Below are 22,019 nucleotides of genomic sequence, written 5' to 3'. Positions count from 1 at the left end.
TTTTTTCTGATTAAAACGGACATTTGACCATTTATCACTAGGCCGCGTTTCAGTTACTGGACAGCAGCACTATTTTTGTATTCTGGCCCTTTACGACAAAAATGCGAGGTGGCTCGAATTGTGTGTCCGGAAGTATATTTGCAATATATATGTCGAAGACGGTCATGATTACGAACGCTGAACAAGGCGCGGCGCGCGGGTATCAACTGTCAACGCGGAAAGTGGGTTCGCACGCTACGACAGAGACTATGAAAGCAGGTGGCATATAGGGAAACCACTTTTTCTTCATCGAGCCGTCGAAGAAACAAGAAGTGCCACCTGCCCAGGAACTGTCATCCGTTTCGTTTGGTAGTGCTGCGCTAATTCAATCCAACCAGAGAACGGCTATCTTTTCGTAAAATTAAATAACTTTGAAACAAAGTTCTTCTCTTTTCTCATTGCTCGAATACCTACGCACCGGCCTCCTGATGTTTAAAGATGGCACTCAAAACGCTGTCGATCCGATATATATAAATATATTTAAAAAATTATGTTTTTCAAATTCTGTGTGCTTTTTTTACATACAAACAAGACATTATTGTATAGTGTAAAATAGCATAAAGACAAACGTTACAAATATGTATAATAAACAAGTTTCCCGACTACCATACAGTCACTCATCTACCAAAAAAATACCAAAAAATGACTTTGCTGCCTACAATGTTCGTAGCTGCACCTGTGGTCTATGACTGGAGTTCATGCGTTCTTATCGCACTTGCTACAGAAATAATTCACTATCCCTATCTTCAATTAGCAACTGTTATTTATTCATTGACACGTCGCGACTGCATTTTTCTCGAAATTGGAATAAAATGACGCAATTTAACAAATGTCAGATTCGTCTTTTTGCTCGACGACTGACTGCAAGATCGTACACTACTACTAGTAACATAATTATCAGTCTTCTTTACGTACATAAGATCATTGAGAAACTTACAAAAATATATTTAAAAAAAGTACGTGCCAATCTGATATAAAAAAGTATTTTAGTTTTATATCGTACATTATCATTTTAAATATTTTACTTTTCGAATTAGAACATTTTGTTATTGAGAGTACAGCTGTAGGATAATAATACAAGTACGGTAACTCCATATAATCGTAGCGGCGCGGTTTGCATGTGAGCGCGCCTGTCGCCTGCCGTTTACGGACGCACACATTCGCATATAATCTCACAGTGTATTCGCGTTGCCCAGCGCAGGGCATACAAGCCACGCTGCTATGTTTGTATGGAGTTACCGTACTTGTGTCATCATCATACTGTGGCGCAGCAATATATGAAAGTAATTCTATCGTGTCAAATCAAAACACTGCGAGAAGGCCCAGTATAGTGTTTTGTAATTTCAAAACAACTAGAATCTTTAGGCTGTTATCAGGGCAAAACATATTTATTTGTTTTTGCAAAGTCAATTTTAAAGGCTAGATAGAATTCTTTAATAACTTATGTATATGAAACATTGCGAAAATTAGAAACATAATTTTGTTGCATTTTCTCAAAATGCTGTTTTTGATATTACAATGCAGGCTTGTTGCGAATATCAGCATCTGCATCCGCGAATAATCTGCATAAATTAAAATATCGACGTCCGTATCAGCCCCTGTATTGAATGATGCTGACATTCACTGCGGATGTTCGAGTCGTGACATGACTTAAAAGGTAGGCTGGAATAATTTACATCCTTCCAGAAAAAGACTGCAAGCCGAAAAAGCAGCTCAGCTGTTGTTTTTAAGGTATAATTTGGGTAAAATTCGACTAATATTTAAGCTAGGCAGATTTACCTATTGACTTTATGTAGAGTGATTTTTTTTATTAATAAATGTCACAAAATCATTGAATCAATATTTTATTACAATGCCAAAGAAAATAGAAAGCTTTTTCATGTAGACAGATTCATTAAAGATGTACATTTTTGAATTTCTTTTTAAAAGACATCAGCTATTTTTGATATCAGCAAAATCAGCACTCACTGATGTGAAATAACCTGCACCAGCAACAACCGTATTACAGTGTATTGGTTTGACACGGTAGAATTGGCCATAGCGGCATACAAAAAACACACTAATATATTTTTAGGTATTAGGTATTACTTTAAGTTACATTTGAAGTTCCACTACAAGTATGTAATATAAACTGGTGTCGACTACTTTCGAAAATAGTACAATAAAAATTGCATGACGAAAACATGCATGCACACTTTTGATGGAAAGAAACAAACATTATTGTAAAATATAGTCAGCTTTAATATGTAAACAAGCTGCAGTGTTGTTCATACTGTCGTGCACATTCTATACCTAATTATCGTTTGATAAGATTGAAAGTAGCGCTGTTCCGAACGAGAGTGTGAACAAAAATGTGAACAAATGTAAGGGACTATGAAGTTTCATTACTTGATATCATAAAAAAAGACAACTGAATCCTAATTACAACCATCGAGTATATAACCAGAAATAGAGAAGAAATGTCATTTAATTTGTTTGATAACTATTCTGCCAAATCATTACGGTGACAATTGCGCTCCGATTGGCCAGCCCGAAGTCGAAACATTGACGGGTGTCGTCAATTGTTTCACTTCAAATCGACCACGTTAACTTAAGCGTTGCAAAATTACATACTTAATTACCGATGTTTTTCCCACATCACCGAATGGAACAGCCCCCATTGTTGGAGATATTATCCTTATTACAATAAATACAGAATATATTTGGAATATACGGAAAAATACACACAGGTCAGTTGTTGGCGCTGTACTATTTCAGCTTTCTAATTTGTGATTTCAGCGCAGACGGCAGTTAATATTTAAAAGTGATATAAGGCCCATTTGTCTGATGAGTTGCCAGGGATGGATGGCCCTTATTTCGTCTCTGTTTCTGGTTATATAGATTAAGATAATTCATAATTTTAGATTTGTTAATACTATTATTGGTTTATTGTCATTGTTATTATTATTTCATTTTATTATTATTATTTTTATTATTATTATTAGATAAATAATATTTGATGTTTGTTTGCGATTTGTGTGTGTGATCGACAACGTAGAGCTGCCATGGTCGGGTCGCGGTCGAGCTGAAAATCAGGGCTGAAATCACTACAAAGTGATTTCAGCATTTCCCTGAGCTCGTGTCCGTCACACACATATTTTAATTTTAATTTTTATTTTACATTATTTTTTTTTTAAATAATTCATTAATTCAGTAAATTGCGTAATTATACATTGTTTATCCTCATTTCTGTAAATTATTATTATTATTACTTATAAAGTTTTTTTTTATTATTATTATTATTGTGTGTGAAAATAAATGGTTTAAATGGTTTAAACGGTTTAAATATACTCGATGTTACCAACTGAGAAAATAAGTTAAAAGAATCCGACGAAACAAAATTAAAGTATGCTTTTGCATTTATTTTAGTTCATGTGATGAGCACAAAGATGCTGATAAACAATAACGTGTCAGCCAACATAATAATTGTTTTGCGAAAATGGCTGTTTTTGATAGCTTGTTCTAAAATTTACTTGAAACATCAGCAAAAGTTTTAATTTTACAAAAAACAACGACATAAATATTTAGGTGCCCGTAGCGATTCGCAGCAATCGCTACAAATCTCTTTTGTATATATTTTATAGTCTCTTTAAGTTTCAATTGTATGTATAAATACTAAATTTAAATGTAATTGTTTTTGGCGACTTTTTCTTGGCTTGTGTTTCTGTTTTAAATAAAAATAAAATAAAATTCTCATATTGCAGACAACGAGTTCTACAATTTGTTAGTCATAATAAAAATAAGAAAAGTGCTTATACATTTTATTCGTGTTAGAAGATGTTTTTTATCTTTTTCAAATCACCTTCATTATGAAGCATTGCCACATGGTAATACAACCGGCTACAGTTTTGCTTTTATAGATACGGTTTTTCTAATAAATTAACAAGCTGTAAGTACCTTTGCTTTGGCCTGTTGTTTTATACGTTATTGCATATCCGCATCCTAGCAGTGTGGCTGCCTGGTGCTACGTACTTTTTGACTTTTATTTTACTTTGTTAGTTTTCCAAATTGATTTTTTTTACACTTTATTATTGATGGTATCCTATATTGACGAGTTTGGTATAGAATGTGCACAACAGAATACAGGTATGTATAATGTACCAAAATACCACAATCTTAAATTATATTGGTAGAAAAAAAAAGGTGCAGTCGCGTGCAATGAAATGTATACGTTCACTTATTTTCGAAAATACGTAAACATTACATATTTCAAAAATATGTAACCTTGTGCTGTTTTCAAAAATATCACGACATCGTTTTAAAAATTGTAAACTTTTATTTCAAAGAAAAGTAAACAAACTACAACCTGTTAAAAGTATACACTCCTGGTTTTAAATATATGTATCCATATCATTTTCATAAATATTTAATACTATGCATTTACATATAAATGAACGTATACATTTCATTGCACGCGACTGTACATATTTAACCACTTATATGCAAACAATATTGCTCAGCAAGAGCAATGCAAAAGGTAACAAAATAATAATAATAAAAAAAAAACACGCCAAGCAAAATAAACTTAATACAAAAAGTACTGTAAAAAACAGACTTCCTTACATTGGCGTCGATTCGGGCAGGTCTTTAATGCCATCTGCTTTTATGGAGTAGTCTCCATAGTTTCTATGGCATGTATGACGATCACATTTATAAGGAACTGTTAGAATTTGACAAAAACTAAAATTGTATGTACGTTCTATAAAGAAAGAGACTAAAATAACTTCAGTTTTCCCGGAACCGACGCCATTGCGTCCATTACATATTCAAGGAAACAACTTCACTATAAATGTCATAGCTAAGCTATTTTATAAAAGTCAATTAATACGTACTTGAGAGTTTTAAGAGATTTCTTGGTTCACATAAGGAATACTGTAGGTATTAAAATGCTAGAGCCTCATTTAAAAATTAACCGTAAACTTGACTACGCGGAATTCCTACGAATAATAAACACGGAATTCCTACAATTAACAAACACGGAATTCCTACAATTAATAATAACACAGAATTCCTATAATTAATAACACGAAATTCCTATAATTAAAAAGTAACAGCTTTTGTTACACGACTTTATATAAAAGATTATTTCCCTGATGAGTTTTCGAGTAATTAAAAAAAAATCTGCACGAAGTTAGAATGAGTAGCGGCATGTTATTCCTCCTTGTCTTCAACCGCTGATAGAAATAACTTCTGACAAGTATGAGTGAATTTTACTGAAAATAATTATTCGCAATTATTTTTTTTTTACGCAATTTTATTTACTAATTACTAAGCCACGCTATGAACCAGCGGACCTCACGAATTTCGCGTCATACATGGCGCTACGACTAAAAAGTCGTTGAAAAAACCAAATACAAAAGATACGACGCAAGCAGGTAGAAAAATTCGTGAGCTCCGCTGGTTCGTTCCGTGGTTTAGTTGGTATATCGTCTGGCACGGTAAGCTAGAAGACGTCGGTTCGAATCCGGCCGGATCGAAGGAATTTTTTCTGAGTGTTCGATCTTTGTATTAATGATTATAACAAACTAGTGGAATAATTTCACAAAAAATAGTTGAATATCAATTCAATAAAAATGTAAAATTACACTACATTTTTAATAACGCCCTAGAGCGGCTTTTAGCAGCACCGCATCGCAAACGCGATGCAGTAGCAGTGCAGTCGCTAATGGTCTACCTTTACACACACGCGCCATTTTAAGCAGCGACGCAAACGCGATGCAAGCGCGTGACTGCGTCGATACTAAAGGTGAGGCCGGACTAGCGTAACTTTGTGAGTCGTGAGTTGCGTTTTTTGAGTTGCGCAGTTTGCCCTCGACCGAAATTGGGTTGGAGCGCCAGACGAACGTATTTTATTAAGTTACTTTTAAGCGTTTATACGGGGTGTATGTGTCGTAATAGTGTAATGGATCCATCAAAAATAGTATGCATTTATGAAGCATTAGAAGACGATGGTAGAAAAAGAAACTGGGTACATCCACTCAATATGAAACGATTAAAGTGTGGCCAGTTTCATATATCATAGACAAGTTTATGTGAACATCCAGATGAATTTCTTAAGTACTACCACATGCCAATAAATGTTTTTCAAGAATCATTAAGCGTAGTAAAACCCTTTACTACTAGGTCAGATACAAATATGAGACGAGCCATCAGTCCAGAGGAAAGACTAATAATAACAATCAAGTAAGTTGTTCAATTATTTATATTTTAATCTCCGTATCGAACATTTTCGCAAGAAACGTCTGTACTCACGCGCATACTATACCAAAGTGACCCCCCCTCACCCCTGCCTCCACCCGCGTCAGCCAGTCACACGATGCGACCGAAAGTCAGTCGTGTTTACGCCCATGAGTTGGCAGATAACTCATTTTGCGTCGTCGTGTGAAACAAACCGTACTTTTATATGAAACCGAATGCAGCGCAAACGGCGCGACTTACAACTCACAAAATTACGCTCGTCTGGCCTCAGACTTACGAGCGTTTGCATCACTGCTATAAGAAACAGTTTCGCTAAAAGCAAACTGGACGGCGAGACTTTCTTGGTATAAACCGAGTATAAACGTTACTAACGAGGTGAGTGTGTACGCGTGAAACCGTCTTCACTTGCTATGAGAAAGCACCTCGCGAACTACTTCACTGGTGAGTATATAGTGTGTTTTTTTAATGGGACAGAATGGGAAAAACCGAAACTATAGAAGATACAGAGAAACTGTCTTAGGAACCATGCAGTATTTTACTGTGAAAAAAATTGTGATATAGTAATTTTTTGGATAATCGTGTCTTGTCCATAATAATGAACATATATGATAGATTTTTTTTAGTGACGATAGACTTAGTGTAAGGATCATTTCATAGTATTGAAAGAAATCGGAACAGCAGAAGTTGGTCAAAGTTAATAAAATATTTTTTCAAACAAAATTAATGAAATTGCCAACTTTTTTTTAATGCTGACAGACTCTGACTTTTAAAGGGATAACTTTATTGTGTAGGAAGAAAAAAAATCAGGACAGCAGAAAATTGAATAAAATGTTATTATTTTTTTTTTTGTATAAATTTTACCAATTTCTATTCTCCCGATTTTTTCTTTTAATACAAGTAAAATGATTCTCACATGAAGTCTATCAGCATTAAAAATAATAATCAATATTATTCATTTTGTATGAAAAAAGGTATATTATTTGATCAACTCCTGCTATCCCATACATACAGTCGAATTGAGAACCTCCTCCTTTTTTTTAAGTCGGTAAAAATAGACTTAATGATTCTTAAGACAGTTTCCCTACATCTCCTATAGTTTCGGATTTCCCCACTACTGTCCCATTTAAAAAACACACTGTATACATACCTACTTCTTTATATGACAGGGGTCTATATGAGTAACTAACGTTTGGCGAGCGTTCAACGGACATTGGGTTTTTGTGTAGTATACATATGTTACGCACTTTTCTGGCGTTGATCGCGCATAAGCTGTTTCACCTATTTACTCAACATTTTCTTTTGTCGTCATCATCTTCTTCTTTACAGAATATAAGGACAAGTTCTTCTCAAGCCCGTCGCCTTAAAATCCTATTGGAATAATCCCTACTTGTCATATCCCGTATTGCAGGACGTTTCTCAACTTTGCCTATGAATAAATCCGTATTAGTCGTCTACGTAGTTAAGCCATTTCTACTAAAATGTGTTTCATACACAAGGTGGACCTGATCTGCAGTGCAGTCGGTTTCGACTGCATGCAGTAAATGCGTGTACTCGTTACCCGAGACCTCGACTGCATGAAGTTGATAACCACTACACGCATTAACTGCACGCAGTCGATCTCAGCTGCATGAAGTCGGTTACAACTGCACGCAGTTAACGCGTGTAGTCGTTATCCGAGACCTCGACTTCATGAAGTTGATAGCGACTTCACGCATTAATTGCTTGCAGTCGAAACCGACTTCACACAGCAGAGATTTAATATGCGTGTAGTCGTTATCCGCGACCTCGACTGCACGCAGTTAATGCGTGAAGTCGTTATCAACTTCATCCAATCGTGGCCTCGGTTGCATGAAGTTGATTAAGACTTCGCGCATAAACTGCAAACATGCAGACAATCTGTTAGCAGCCCATTATAAGCACGCGTTAACGAAACGCCCGTTGAACGCTCGTCATGTGAACATGCTCTAAAGATATAGAAAATCGACTTACCAGACAAATCGCCGATGATCTCTGGTTTGTTTTTGATAAGAGCGTAGTAAACAGGCACCCCGGCGACAGTAATGAGCGCGCCCGCCACAACTGCAAATGGCTGGCTCATTATTGGCACTACGAGCAGGACAGCGCACACCGTCACGAACACTATGGGCATCCATAGACTAACCTATAACAAAAAGAAAATCACTTTTCGAATAGCCACTATAACAATAATAATTATCTTTATTTTCTCTTTACAAAGGTTAGAAAGTTTTATAAAGTAACTTACGTCAAATGCTTAAGTATCAAAAATACCTTTGTAAGAGACTGGAGTCCATACTAGGAATTAAAGTGTGTGACAGATCTCCAAACAAACAAAAACAATAAAAAATAATCTTATCCATATCCATTATCAATACAACAATGTCATGATTACATATTTTTGAGTATAACACTATTAACTTAAAAAAAATAAATAAATCAAAGGAGTGAGAATTTGTATACTATAGAATTACTACACGTTTTCAGCAAAAGTACCTAATTATTTTAATCAAATGTTCAATTTCGGGTCTTCCTTTTATATAAGATGCAATGTTATTTAGATGAAAACAATGGTTATGATTGAGGCTTTCGATCAGTACAGTAAAATTACAGGTTTTTTTTCTATTTGGCAGGTTCGATGACCGGTTTACACAGGCGATTATTTAAAAATCTATGAATGAAGTTCGAATTGCTTTTAAAATCATGAAGTATTCTTTGAATAAAATTTTCTATCTACGGTATTTAAGGTACTTTCCCTCTGTGTGTCACAGCCTTTGGACTTTTAACTATCTACAAAATTACCGAGTTCTAAAACTTGTAGAACATAAACTCACCTTTATAGGCCTTGGAAGATCTGGTTTCTTATATCTGAGCCACAGGACGGCGCTGCAGCTTAACGTGGTGAAGAATGATTCTACCACCGTGCAGTACGTGATCAGCGCCGTCAGGCTGTCGGGAATAAGCATTACTATGGACATCAGCATCTGGAAAAGATTTTTGTTTTGTAATACAAATTATTGAGTATCCAGACGATCCACCAGGGGCGCGACAAACGATCGCGGTAATTTCTTGCAAAGGGTTTAATTTTTGTACCACTCATGCCATAGGTTCCCAGATTTTTTAGCTCACCGCCTTCCTGCCTCTAGAGAATTTCAACGCCCACATACACAAAAAATAATTGACAACGAGTATTTTTTTCTATTAACCTATTTTTTTTTCTTCAAATATCGTTAATATAATAGTGTATTAACCCAAAAAGAGGACTTTCTCAGAATCGATGAAAAACGAATTACTCACTTCCCGCAAAAAAATATCACTGAAATGTATATGTTATAGTTTATTATAGACACTTAAGCAATTTATCAAATATGTTTAAAAATAACATGGAAAAAATAATTTACCGTTTTTGAATAAGGATTATTTTGGCCAGAACTAGCTCACATAAAGTGTGTCTCATTTTGAGTTAAGTAGGCATCTTTTGATTGTTTCTTACTATATTCTACCGACGGTTTTTTTGACGTGTAGAGAATCAAATTTAAAGTTCAGTAATGATATAATATTAAATTTCACATATTTTGAGTTACAACAATATTGTAGTAGCAGTGCGATATGGTAACACCCTCAGGACAACTTTCTTATACACAACTTGTTTATAGAATTTTTTGTTTATACCAATGTCATATGCTTACCAGAAACAGCAAAGACGGCATAGGAGACATGCACTTCATGTTGATATGGGCCAAAAGTTCTGGCATATGCCCGTTGCGAGCTCCAGCGAAGCACATTCGTGATGAGGCCATGATGTGTACGGAGAGACCGCCAAGCACGGCTGCGGCAACCAGTGTTGGCATTGCCCATTGCATAAAACCTAGTGCCTCCACTGCAAAGTCCTGTTAAATATAAGCGACAAGCATAAATTTCCTTCCTGTAGTTGTGGGGCTCCCAGTCTGTGATTATCCTGGCCAGTCCCAGGCTAACTTGGCCGCCTTCTGATCCACATTTCTGTCCTAACACGATCGACTAATTTTACACCCAGTATGCTGCGCTCCATAGCTCGCTGGCAAACCACGAGTTTGGGCTTCTGTCAAAGACCATGAGCGCCATAAGCGGGAATTAGAGGTATGCACATAACCATGAGCCTACGTTTAAGTAAAATCGGTAGGCCACCCTTCATTAGGTGTTTCATAGTGTCTTTCTAATGCTAACAAAAACGAAGTTGTACTTTCGGTTTGATGTTCGAACGCGTAGCCAAATCGCATACTGAAATTGAACGTACTTGAATTTCTATATGGAATTCGTTCATACTCACGACAGCTATAGCTTCAGTTGCTCTAACACCGTTGGGGCCCAACACTGCGAGATAAGATACATTGGCCAGCACGTATATAGCGGTCACTAAAGGCAATGACACGTAAATAGCACGGGGCAGATTTACAAATGGATCTTTGAGCTCTTCTGTCATGAAATTCAGGTAACTCCTGTAAAAGTAATGAATTATTATTACCGTCAATGTACCTATTGACGATAATCGCGGACGAAACACGGAAGAAAAAACAATGGAAGGGCCGTAAGCTCCGATTATTATCAGAACCGGTGTCCACAAAACACACACTACCATTATGTGCGTTTAATTTTTAACCAACTTCAAAAAAAGGAGGAGGTTCTCAATTCGATTGTATATTTTTTTTTGTATGTATGTTACACGACAACTCCGCCATTTGTGCACCGATTTTGATGATTCTTTTTTTGTTGGAAAGAGGGTACCCCAGAAGTGGTCCCATTTAAATTTGAAGAAAATATTCGACCTCTGAGGTTGGTAAACTAGGGGATTAATGACTTTTGAGGTCGGTTTTTTTAGTACTCTGTACTGAGGTTAGGTTATATGAGATTGTTGTTTTACAAACGTGCTACACTGTGAATATGTGGGGGGGTGAAGAGCGGCAGAAGGGCGACATATTTTATATATCGAATTCTTAGGTTTTCGCGATTGTTACACAAAGGAAAGGAAACTATTTTTCCGGATTTAAACCGCGTATATTTGTTTTTTCAAACAAAGCAACGTTTCGGGCCCTTTACAGGTCCCATGGTCACGGTTAACTGAGGTGGTAGAGTCATCAACCAGTTATAGTCATAACTGGATCCTTGCCTAGCGGGATCATTGGGTTAGTTTAGTTAGCTCGGTTAGCTAAGTTCGCGGTGTGAACTGAAATATGAATAGACGCCCCGGTAACGTGAGCTAATCTAAGTTAGCTTAGATTCGTGCGCGGTGTTGCCTGCGCTTAGAACGTACGTTGAAGGATTATATTAGTACGCAGCAAACAAGACCCACAGAGTTAAACAAATGTAGACTTACCAGCCTGAATACGAGAATATGCCTGAGTAAAAAGCAACAGACCAATCACTGACAGACAATTGTGTTCCTGCCCAACCATCCTCGAAATAACCAATTCTTCCTGCGAAAGTAATAGTACATTATTGCCGAAACCGGGTTGTAAGGGATGTCGGGACAAGTATTTAGAGTCTGAATATATGAATATAGAATATAAAAAGCTCTGTAGTCACTTACCGCCTCTCAAGCAGAGGCGTGCTCACACCTATGAGTTTCTCGGAATTTATATGCGAAATTTAATAAAGGAAAACATAGTGATGGAACCTGCAACGCCGAGGCGTCTCGACAGTTCCCAGAAACTTTCGCGACTGGAGGGACCGCAGAACACATCTTCTACTAGTTCTCCGGGCTAGTGCCGAAGGTGTCGGTCGCAGTATCCTGCGACAATGTCCGGACATAGCTATTTTATATTTAGAAGCGCAGTTGTAGCGCTACTATCGTGACACGCGCGCGCCATTTTTGCAGTCACAATTAGTGAACTAAAAATTACTGAAAAGCTGCTTCCGCCCCATTACATTTACATTACATATTTACGTTTTAAAAGTTGCTGAAGTGCCCATTCTACGAATTACTAAATCCATCATCGGTTGACTTTAGAATGATTGTTTAATCAATCGATATTAGTCTATTAACAAACACCCTTTACAAGACGAGTGCTAACTGAGCATGCGTCAGACCATTTAAACTTGTGGACAATACAGAAGATGTATTTACATATCCAATTAAATTTAAATTGTCTTTCATTAAATAATTTAAAGCTGACTGTTATCATGAAACTATTAGCTAAAAAATAATAAACTTTGCATAACGACAGGAGGAAGCAGAGGAAAAATTCCTAATCTTCGATTTGATTTTAGAGGGGTATATCCACTTTAAAGTTAAAAATAAAATATTGTATGAGTAACCACACGATATATTCAAGCATAGACATTAATCAAAAACATAAAACAATAAAGTTTCCTCGATAGATAAAAATCACGACATGACCTCTAATTTCACATTTTTTCGATTCATCCTCGAAATGCTACAGGTTACTAGGACAAATGCATGATCGAGAACTGTCACTACGGATTTTTTTTAATCCCTTTACTTTTAGAGTTATTCCGCTAAAACGAATTTGGTACTTTTAATGCGCAAAATTCAACATCTCCTGTCGCATGTCACGCGAACTTCAGGCATATATTTGTTTCACAAATTTGGGCGGAGCCAACGTTAAAACTTTTTTGGCATGCTCCCTCTTAAACTTAGACACAGCGCAGCCTGGGCATAATGGAAAATGTACAATGGTCACTTACCTTTAGCCATCCAAACAAGCCCTCCAATAATAATAATAACGAGTGCGGATATCTTTGTAAACATGAATACATTCTGCACTCGCGTCGTGAATTTCACGTCATAAGTATTGATGAAAGTTAAGAAGCCTGAAACAAAAAAAAACTAAATTTAATGATGTAATGAACAATTTTCGGAATAGGGTATTTAAAGCATCCACAATACCCGCTAATAAAAAGAAAGTGTTTACTTTGGTGAAAGGTTAGACTATCTACTGCTACGGTGTTGGTGAAATTACAAGCACATGTCGTGTGCCTACTACTAGGTAATGTGAATTGTAATGATCTCTTTTAAACAGAAAACCACCGTGAGACTCGAGACCTATTAACTAAAATAACGGATAACTCACGTATTTAGGTCGAATTTTTGCTCGACATGTTTCAAATCAATTCGTGGGCCTTAATCATGATATTCCGCCGCGGTGACTCGACGGAAACTGCGCGCCAATGCCCTGGCAGCCCGATCACTCAGTGCGGCTAAGGGAGTAGGGCAAACTACCCTCGTTTGCTTAATTCTTATTAAAGTCACACGCTACACACTGTTTTCCAGCTGGGGGGTAGCGACCATCCGCTATCACGATTGAAATTCGAATGACGACCAATCTCGATAGCTTTACACACTTTCCGTAATGTGTCCGCACCTTATCAAAACGAATATATAGCGTCGAATCCGAATCCAATGAGTGTTCCGTCACTACAGAGCCCCGATTGTCCCGGTTTTTCATACAACGTATGTCAGTCGTGTGGATGTGTTAAGGTCGGTCTCTCCTATGTAACTCTTGCCACAGGGGCAGGGAAGCTTATATACCCCGGGCACATTCTATGGCACCTTATCCTTCAATGAACGCACCAACTGTCTAAGCTGCATGTGAGAGCGGAAAATCGTCTTGATGCTACATCTTCGGCGTAACAAGTGTCCGATCTTATCCGTTACTCCCTTAAGGCAAGGGAAGTATGTCGGCAGCCTCTCCACTACCTATATACTACTAGGGCTTCGGCGCGAAGTTTCCGTCGCGTCACCGCCGCCGAATCTCATGATTAAGAACCACGAATTGGTTTGAAAAAAAATTCGACTTAAATGCGTGAGTTATCCGTTATTTTAGTTCATATGTAATCATATCTTAGTCTGAGAGCTACTCATCGAGTATATAACCTGTAATAGAGGGAAATGTCATTTAATTTGTTTGAAATCTATTCTGCCATATCATTACTGTGACAACTGCGTTCCGATTGGCTAGCCCGAAGTTCGAAACAATTGACGGGTGTCGTCAATGGGTGTCGTCAACGGTTTCACTTCAAATCGACCAAGTTAACTTGAGCTTTGCTATAATGGACGAAAATTGTAAAATTACATATTTAATATTTAATTACCGATGAAATGTGATTCCGTTTGCTTTGTAATTAGATGTTTTGCTGTTTTTCCCACACCACCGAATAGAACAGCACGGCGTTGTTAGAGATATTATCTTTATTACAATAAAGCTAAGTGCTAACGAGCGTTGATATTTATAAGAGCTGTATTGCTAATGTGTTACCAGGAATACATGGCCCTTATTTCGTCTCTATTTTTGGTTATATACTCGATGGAGCTACTTTACGTCGCCCAAGTTACTTGGCATGATATTTATATTCAATTTCATTCATTCTTAAAAGCGGTTACACACGGCGTTTTTTAGCAGCGCGTCTGCAGCGATTCAATTACGATGTAAACGCGATGCAAATTTATGTCACTATTAAATTTACAATGAACAAAACAGTAGTAGCGGTAGAGCTCCTTGTGAAAGAGTTCGGCCAGGGAAGTACTACCACCTTACCTAAGTCTGCTGCCAAGCTGTAACGTGAGCAGCATTACTATGTTCCGGTTTTGAAGGGTAAGGGTGCTGGTGAAATTACAGGCACACGGGACTTGTAAACTTATATCTCTTATGTTTGCGATTAGAAGCTTTAAGTGACCACTGCAACTGTTATGAACAGGCGTCTAGCTTATCATCAGGCGCACGACTACTTGTTCGCCCCGTCACTTGATATTTTATATATTGATATAAAAAACACAATGTCCATAAACCTATACAGATTTTTCGCACATAATCATTCAACATAAGTAGACTGCGTTGGCATCGATGCAGTAGCATGTTTGCATCGATACAACCGCCTATAAATCGCAACGCGCGTTTGTATCGCTGCTAAAAGTCGTAGTGTGTAACCACTCAAGAGTCGTATTCTAGATCTCTACTCAATGCTCAAGTCAGGATTTGTGTATGGTTTTAAAGCACCCGAAATCACACTCAAGTCCCTGCCATTAGGGTCGTATTTCCAATGCTTATATTTCCAGTGCAATCCTGACTTAAGTATTGCAGTGAGCACTGAAAATCATACTCAAGTCCTTGCCATTAGGGTCGTATTTCCAGTGCTTGAAATCATACTCAAGTCTGCTCAAGTCCTGACTAGAGCATTGAGTAGAGTTCCGGAATACGACCCTAAGAGTTGAGCGATTTTATCTTGTGACCAAATTTTCGTACAAACAAATTCTTGGTATCAAAGCAACGTAAACCTTCGTCTGCAAATGCCCAATGGGACATCTAGGAATTAATAAAGCGTGAAACAGACAGAGAACGGGTGTGGGTCGGGCGCGTGTCGGGTCGTGACGACGGCGGGTCACATTCCGTGTGCGCGTGTGCTCGTCACGCTCCCGCGCTCGGTGTGTTGTCGTCCATATAAATACACGGATATAGTCCTGTCGCGGTCCCGACCCGACTCTCACCCGCTTTCTGTGTGTTTCACGCTTTAATAAACAAATTACTTACAAATAGTAACCGCTGCAATTAGTTTACGGCACAGTGGATCTATTGGGCAATTAGGAAAGATTGGCTGTAGAATGTTATTGGCAAACGTCAAAGACATGATAGCGTTTGTGCTGGGCCTAGAAAAAGAAAAGATATTATACATTTTCAACTCATGTCACTGTTATAAATAAGGTGTCACTGTTCAAAGTCCATTAATGCAAAAAAAAATGTTGGCAGTCTCTTACTTATTACTATAAATAAGTAGATTATTGTGCCAGATAATCGGCACTTCAAACGTCTCGTAGCTGGGAATTCTCTAACAGAGTCATAATAATTTCAAGTGCATTTACCAGATCACTTACTTACTTAACTACCGCGTTTGCGTTATGATTTTTATCTAGATCTTAATTATATACTTATTTATACAATTTAAATTAAAATCTTAACACAAACGCGATAGTTCAGTTTACAGATTCCAAAACTACACTAAGGCCCCCATGTAAGCTATATATCATGATTAACTCATGTACAACTGTCAAGTTTGAATACAATCTTTGTTGAATTAGTTCAACTGTAAATTGTGTCCGAGTCCTTCTGTAGTACTAATTGATTGACTGTTACATCATTCAGCCCATTGTCGTAATATAGAACGTACAAAGGGGTTTGTGTTGTGTAACTAATAAAGCGCGTATTACAATAAGAAGCATACGTACACGAATACTAAATTGGCATCCCACAGATATAGGAAGGCTGGAAGAGGTCCATACGCCTCATGAATGTAGTGATAATCTCCGCCACTCTGCGCTAGCGTCGTTCCTGTGCGTAAATGTGACGTTAGTTATTTATCAATTGAAAAATAATCTAAATATAAAATAAATTAATAAAAAGACTACAGTTTATAATTAAAATGCTATTTCCAACGAAACCCAGAAAGTGTGACTAGTTCACACTTTCTGGGTTTCATTTCTTTCTTGTTTTTTTTTTTTTAATAATCATGAAATTGTGTCCCTATTGAAGATATAATCAAAGTGTAACTAAAAGAACTTAAAACAGACTTATACGTGATATTGCAAGAATATTCTTCTTGGTTATTATTTACTCCAAAATATATTTGTTTTATTTCAGGTTTGTTACTTTACTCACTGCTGTGTGCCAGCTGATAAAAATCTGCTCAGAAAGAAAATTTATTTATATTAAAGTAAGGCATAGATAGGTCGCATACGTTTAGTAAACATCGGAAGATTCGCAGAGCTGTACTACAACGACAGTAACCAAAATAGCACAGCTGAGTTTACATAACGCAAAATAAGCATGCTTCAGTTGAAATACGCTACTGGTGTCTCCTATGTACGGGGTGCAATAAAAAAATATGCGAATTTTTTCATTTCCTGGGCTCGTATAATTTATAATATCAAGTGACGGGACTAACAAGTCCTACATAAACTTGTGATTTTTTTTCTTTATACATATGCGTGCACATGCATCACTAACGTAAGTTGGCCAAAGCAGGAATACCAAATGCGAATTTGTTGCTGGCAGTGGTAAAAGTTACATTTAATTAACTGCAATCGGATTTTTTTTATTTTTGGTGCACATCAAAACGAATTTTCATAAAGTGCGGGGCCACATCGGAAATGTTAAATGTTAATTATGGTGAGTGCTCCATGAATAGAATAGAATAGAATAGAATCGTTTATTTCATGTTATCAATGTCACAATATTACAATTGGAAATACAATGTCAAGGGATAACTATGATCGTCAGTAATAAAATTATAATAATAATGAATATAAAATAAAGTAGTATAACTACTGATTGTCGAATAAAATAAAATTAAAATTGTTTCAAAAGAAACTCATCGACACTGTACAATTCAATATCCAATAAAAGGTTTTTTAGTCGGGTACAAAACGCTTCATCGTTTCTAACACTTTTCAGGTCTGTGGGTAGATGTTCGTAGAATCGGGGACCTATTACCCGCGGATTTCTAGTTGCAAGTTCGGTACGGTGGGCAACGGATTTTAGTGTTCCCGCGTTTCGTCGCTCATAAGTAGCCAAGTTTTGACGCGTATAAACTATTATATCATAAATATATTGTGAGTACATGGTCATTATATTGTATTTCTTAAAAAGGTTTCTGCAGGTCTGACCCTTTTTTATGCCTACTATTGTTCTTAGTGCACCTTTTTGAAGAATAAATACCCTAATCGACTCAGTTGAATTACCCCATAGTGTGATGCCATAAGACATCAACGAATGAAAATATGCATAATACGTCTGCCTCAATACCACATTGGAGACAAGAGGACGCAGTTTCCTCCGTGCGTATGCAGCACTTCCAAGTTTTTGACATAGAGTTTGTATATGTGACTTCCAGTTCAGATTCGAGTCTAGCGTTAAACCCAAGAATTTACAGGTGTTACATAATGGAACAATGGAGGTGATAATTGGCTTTGTTATAGAATTTCTTCCTGAGAACAATATAAGGTTTGACTTCGATTCGTTAAGAATAAGTCCATTCGCAGAGAACCACTCACACAGCTGCTCATACGTGCAGGCTAATTTTTCTTCCAACTCGTTGTAGGTTTTAGCACACACTATAACGGTTGTATCGTCCGCAAATAGAACCACAAGACCCCCTGATATAAAGTATGGCAGATCATTGATGAATGCCAGGAATAGTGTATTACCTAGGGCAGATCCCTGTGGGATGCCAATGGTGACGTCACCAGCCGCTGACCTACGTGTTGTACCGTTTGTACTAACCTGAACCGTTTGCCGTCTGTTAGATAAAAAAGACTTTAATAGGTTATGGGCGACTCCGTTGACGCCATACACAGCTAACTTTTGAATTAATAAATCATTTTCAATTTCATCGAACGCCTTTGTTAGGTCACAAAAAATGCCTGCAGTTTTATACTTATCATCTATACTGGTAATAATAGAATCTACTATATTTTGTGCTGCAACTACGGTGGATTTACCTTTCCTATAAGCATATTGTCTATCTGATAACAAATCGTTCATTTCGAAATGATCCATAATACTTGTTGATATAATAGATTCTATTATTTTTGATATATTCGGAACTATGGTTATCGGTCTGTGGCTTTCAACATGGGTCACGTCCCCCTTCCCTTTAAACACTGGACATACACGAGTACTTTTTAAAATATCAGGATATATACCTTCTCTAAACATTTCATTTATTAAAATAACGAGTATGTCTCCAATCACTGGCCACACCGACATTAATATATTTATAGATATATCGTATATGTCCAGCGTTTTTGACGTATGCCACATATAATAAAAACAAGTGTCTACAAGTGGTATAAATGGTTTCAAGACGGTCGAGTCGCTGAATAGGGAATAGACGAAGAATAGGATCGCTTTGATTGTCACTGCGCATCTAAACCGACGCGAACGTCAAAGGAGTGAAGAAAAAGATTCTGGACAATCGTCGAATCATTATCAGAGAGATGGTTGATGACGTTTTGGATATGAAACGGGTGGGAACAAAGTATTCCCCGATTTTTTTTCTGCACCAGCTCATAGAACTCTGATTGTTCGTGAATTCGACGTCCCCTGTGATTTCTTCCCGATACTGAAAAAAACACCATGGAAGAACGCGCTTCGGCAACGTTGAAGAGAAAGACAAAAATTGCGTTACAGAAATACTTCGGCCGATTAAAAGAAGTGCTGGCGGAAATGTATTATATCTGAAAAGCAATATTTTTAAGAGGCCAAGACTGTAATCAATGAATAAGTAAAGATTTTTCGATAAAAATAAAAATTTCGCATATATTTCTATCACACCACTTGTATAATACGTTTTTATTTACGTTTTTGTTTTGAAAAATTTAAAATTTAAGAGCCACCATATCATCTTTTCATATTTGAATATTTTCTCTAAATAGTAAAAGAAATGAACAAAACACAAGGGTCATAATTAAAGAAGTCAGATATGTGTAGATACAACTTTCCATTCACATTTACACTAAACAGTTGACATAAAAAATAATTCTTAAGCGCATTTACAACCCAAATAATAACATTAAAAAAATTAAAATAATGATCAAAAAAATAATGTTGCGACTTGAACCGTGTTTTATACTATCAGTTTTGATACTTTGAAGTTTGAGTAATTGTTACAGTGCAGTACAAAAACTGAAGAGACATTCCCCAAGCACTACAATTGTAATAAATTTGTTATTGATTCTATTTAATTCCCACAAACCTGGTGTTCTGTAAAAACTAAGCATCAAAGACATTGAAACTAAAATATTACATTTTTAATAATAGGGATAATATTATTTGATCCTCAAAGAAATGACTGGTCTTATTGCAATGTGCACTTTTTTAAATAAACCATTTTTTTGTTTGATATATATATTAATTGTTCCATATATTATTAGTTGGTCTATGGATAAATTATAAATGAACTCCATTCAGGATAACACTATTATGTTTAAGCAAACTAAATTAATATTTGGTATTGAAAAATAATCACCCTTTTTTTATTACTGGTCCTTTCTTTTAACAATTGATGACCTTTATAACCAATATATCTTTTGATATTCATCTCCATTGACTTACAATTATATGGACGTCGGGTCCGCGCTAAAAAGTGTCCGAACTTATAGGGCGTTAAAATCGTATACAGAGCGTCATTCACGCTTTAGTCTTCGTTTGTTCGACTGACAGCGAAGCAAGCAAAATTATACAGTACTGCGATGACATTACAATTTAAATTCAATGTTTTAGCTTTTTCATATTCCTTTACATGTCACTACGTTTAAATAGGTTGACTTGGGACATTTTTTTCGTGGTTTTTGTATTAGACCCGTCGTCCATTTATTTGTACGTCACTGTTCATCTCCCTAATAAATCTTGGCTGCCTGGTTGTGCCCTCCATTTTAGTTAATGTAGTAGGTTAGTATATGAAAAAGCAGCACAAGCCGAGTGAGTGAAGTGAGCATGTCACAGTAGTGGCGGAAGTCAATTTGTTTGCGATTCCGAACATGTTTTCGGGTCAAATTATATTATAATTAATATAATATTAGTATACAAATATAATCAACTTTTCACTGTACCACTACACTTGAATCAAGTTAACCTAGATGACTACTGGGATGCCACTTGTGACATGTAAACGCGTGATCCAAGCGCACTCGGATGTCAGAACCCAATCAATACATAATGAGTGGCATCCAAGTAGTTATCTGAGTGTGTATATTGTGAAAACACAGCTTTATTTTGTATTTTGTGCCTTCTCAAAAATTCATATGAATTGAGGTTGCGAGGTTTACAAATTTCATTCTGAACCAAAATTACTATATTACTATATAAATATCTGTTATTTGAATAAAATAACCAAGAAGCTACTAAAAAAACTTTGCACAAAATTTTGTGGATTTGATGTGGCCCGGGGACAGGCCAGAAAAGAAAATAAAATTAAAAGTTATTTTCTGTAAATCTAATATTATTAACACTCAAAAAAGTTCAATTGCCAAATACAATGCACGTATGTTGACATCACTGTGAATGCGAGGAAGCCGGAGTCAAGCTCGTATATTTTTTTTAACAAAAATGTCCCTTTTATAAACAAACATACGTAAGTATTATGAGAACACACTTACCCAGTTCTGCATAACATAGAGCTCCAAGTGTCGCGAGAACACCACAAATTGCCCATACAGACAGTGCACCCCAAACTGACCCTGTGTACAGTAATACTTCTTTGGGCGATATGAAAATACCGCTGCCGAATATAATGCCTAAGATTATAGCTACCCCTTCCAGCAGCCCCAGCTGCTTTCGCATCTTCACTCGTTCCTCAGCCATCGTTTTTATTTGTAACCAATTTAACTATTCAGTCGACTGCACTCGAGAACGCACCACCAGACTCCTAACCTATATGGCAATTTAAAATTAATTGACCTGCCACATTTCTAATTATAACAGCCTTGTAAATTAATTAAAGAACGTAATTAGGAATATACGTTCACTGTCTTAGTTAGAAGTTTAATTTAATAAAAGTAATTGTATTTAATGTAAACTTTATACAAAAAGCATGAATTTTTCGCGGTTTGTGGTTGGTTCTTTTTTTTTTATTTACCCCTCGCCCCTCACGGCCTCGCGGTAAGCAATTTATATCATGCCGGTTCACAGACATAATGTCTGTGTACCGGCTCCACACGCTTACCATTTGCCGCAAGCGCA

At 36.6% G+C, this 22,019-nt stretch overlaps 1 protein-coding gene across 1 annotated transcript; it reads right to left on the bottom strand.

The window, feature by feature from the left end:
- Window positions 1–4,947: 4,947 nt before the first annotated feature.
- Window positions 4,948–21,733, bottom strand: LOC113239207 (Y+L amino acid transporter 2-like). Its single transcript, XM_026476100.1, has 10 exons — window positions 21,437–21,733; window positions 16,508–16,610; window positions 15,816–15,931; window positions 12,976–13,101; window positions 11,645–11,744; window positions 10,601–10,769; window positions 9,981–10,181; window positions 9,126–9,275; window positions 8,266–8,437; window positions 4,948–5,291 (listed from the first exon to the last, which is right to left on the bottom strand). Exons 1-10 carry the CDS (start codon window positions 21,639–21,641, stop codon window positions 5,230–5,232), a joined length of 1,404 nt encoding a protein of 467 aa, XP_026331885.1. The 5' UTR covers window positions 21,642–21,733; the 3' UTR covers window positions 4,948–5,229.
- Between the last annotated feature and the right edge of the window lie 286 nt (window positions 21,734–22,019).

The sequence above is a fragment of the Hyposmocoma kahamanoa genome, unplaced genomic scaffold (assembly GCF_003589595.1).
Source record: "Hyposmocoma kahamanoa isolate Upper Pololo Valley unplaced genomic scaffold, ASM358959v1 99702, whole genome shotgun sequence".
NCBI classification, from domain to species: domain Eukaryota; kingdom Metazoa; phylum Arthropoda; class Insecta; order Lepidoptera; family Cosmopterigidae; genus Hyposmocoma; species Hyposmocoma kahamanoa.
Note: the sequence above shows the minus strand (reverse complement) of the source record. Positions and strands in the feature narration are given on the sequence as shown.

What these genes read in the sequence shown, in the direction of transcription:
- LOC113239207 (XM_026476100.1), bottom strand. Translation starts at nt 21,641, where the DNA reads ATGGCTGAGGAACGAGTGAAGATGCGAAAGCAGCTGGGGCTGCTGGAA. An exon ending in GCTTGTTTGGATGGCTAAAG is followed by an intron (nt 11,745 to 12,975) that starts GTAAGTGACCAT and finishes TTACTTTCGCAG; the next exon opens with GAAGAATTGGTTATTTCGAG. An exon ending in ATCTTCCAAGGCCTATAAAG is followed by an intron (nt 8,438 to 9,125) that starts GTGAGTTTATGT and finishes TTTTTGTTATAG; the next exon opens with GTTAGTCTATGGATGCCCAT.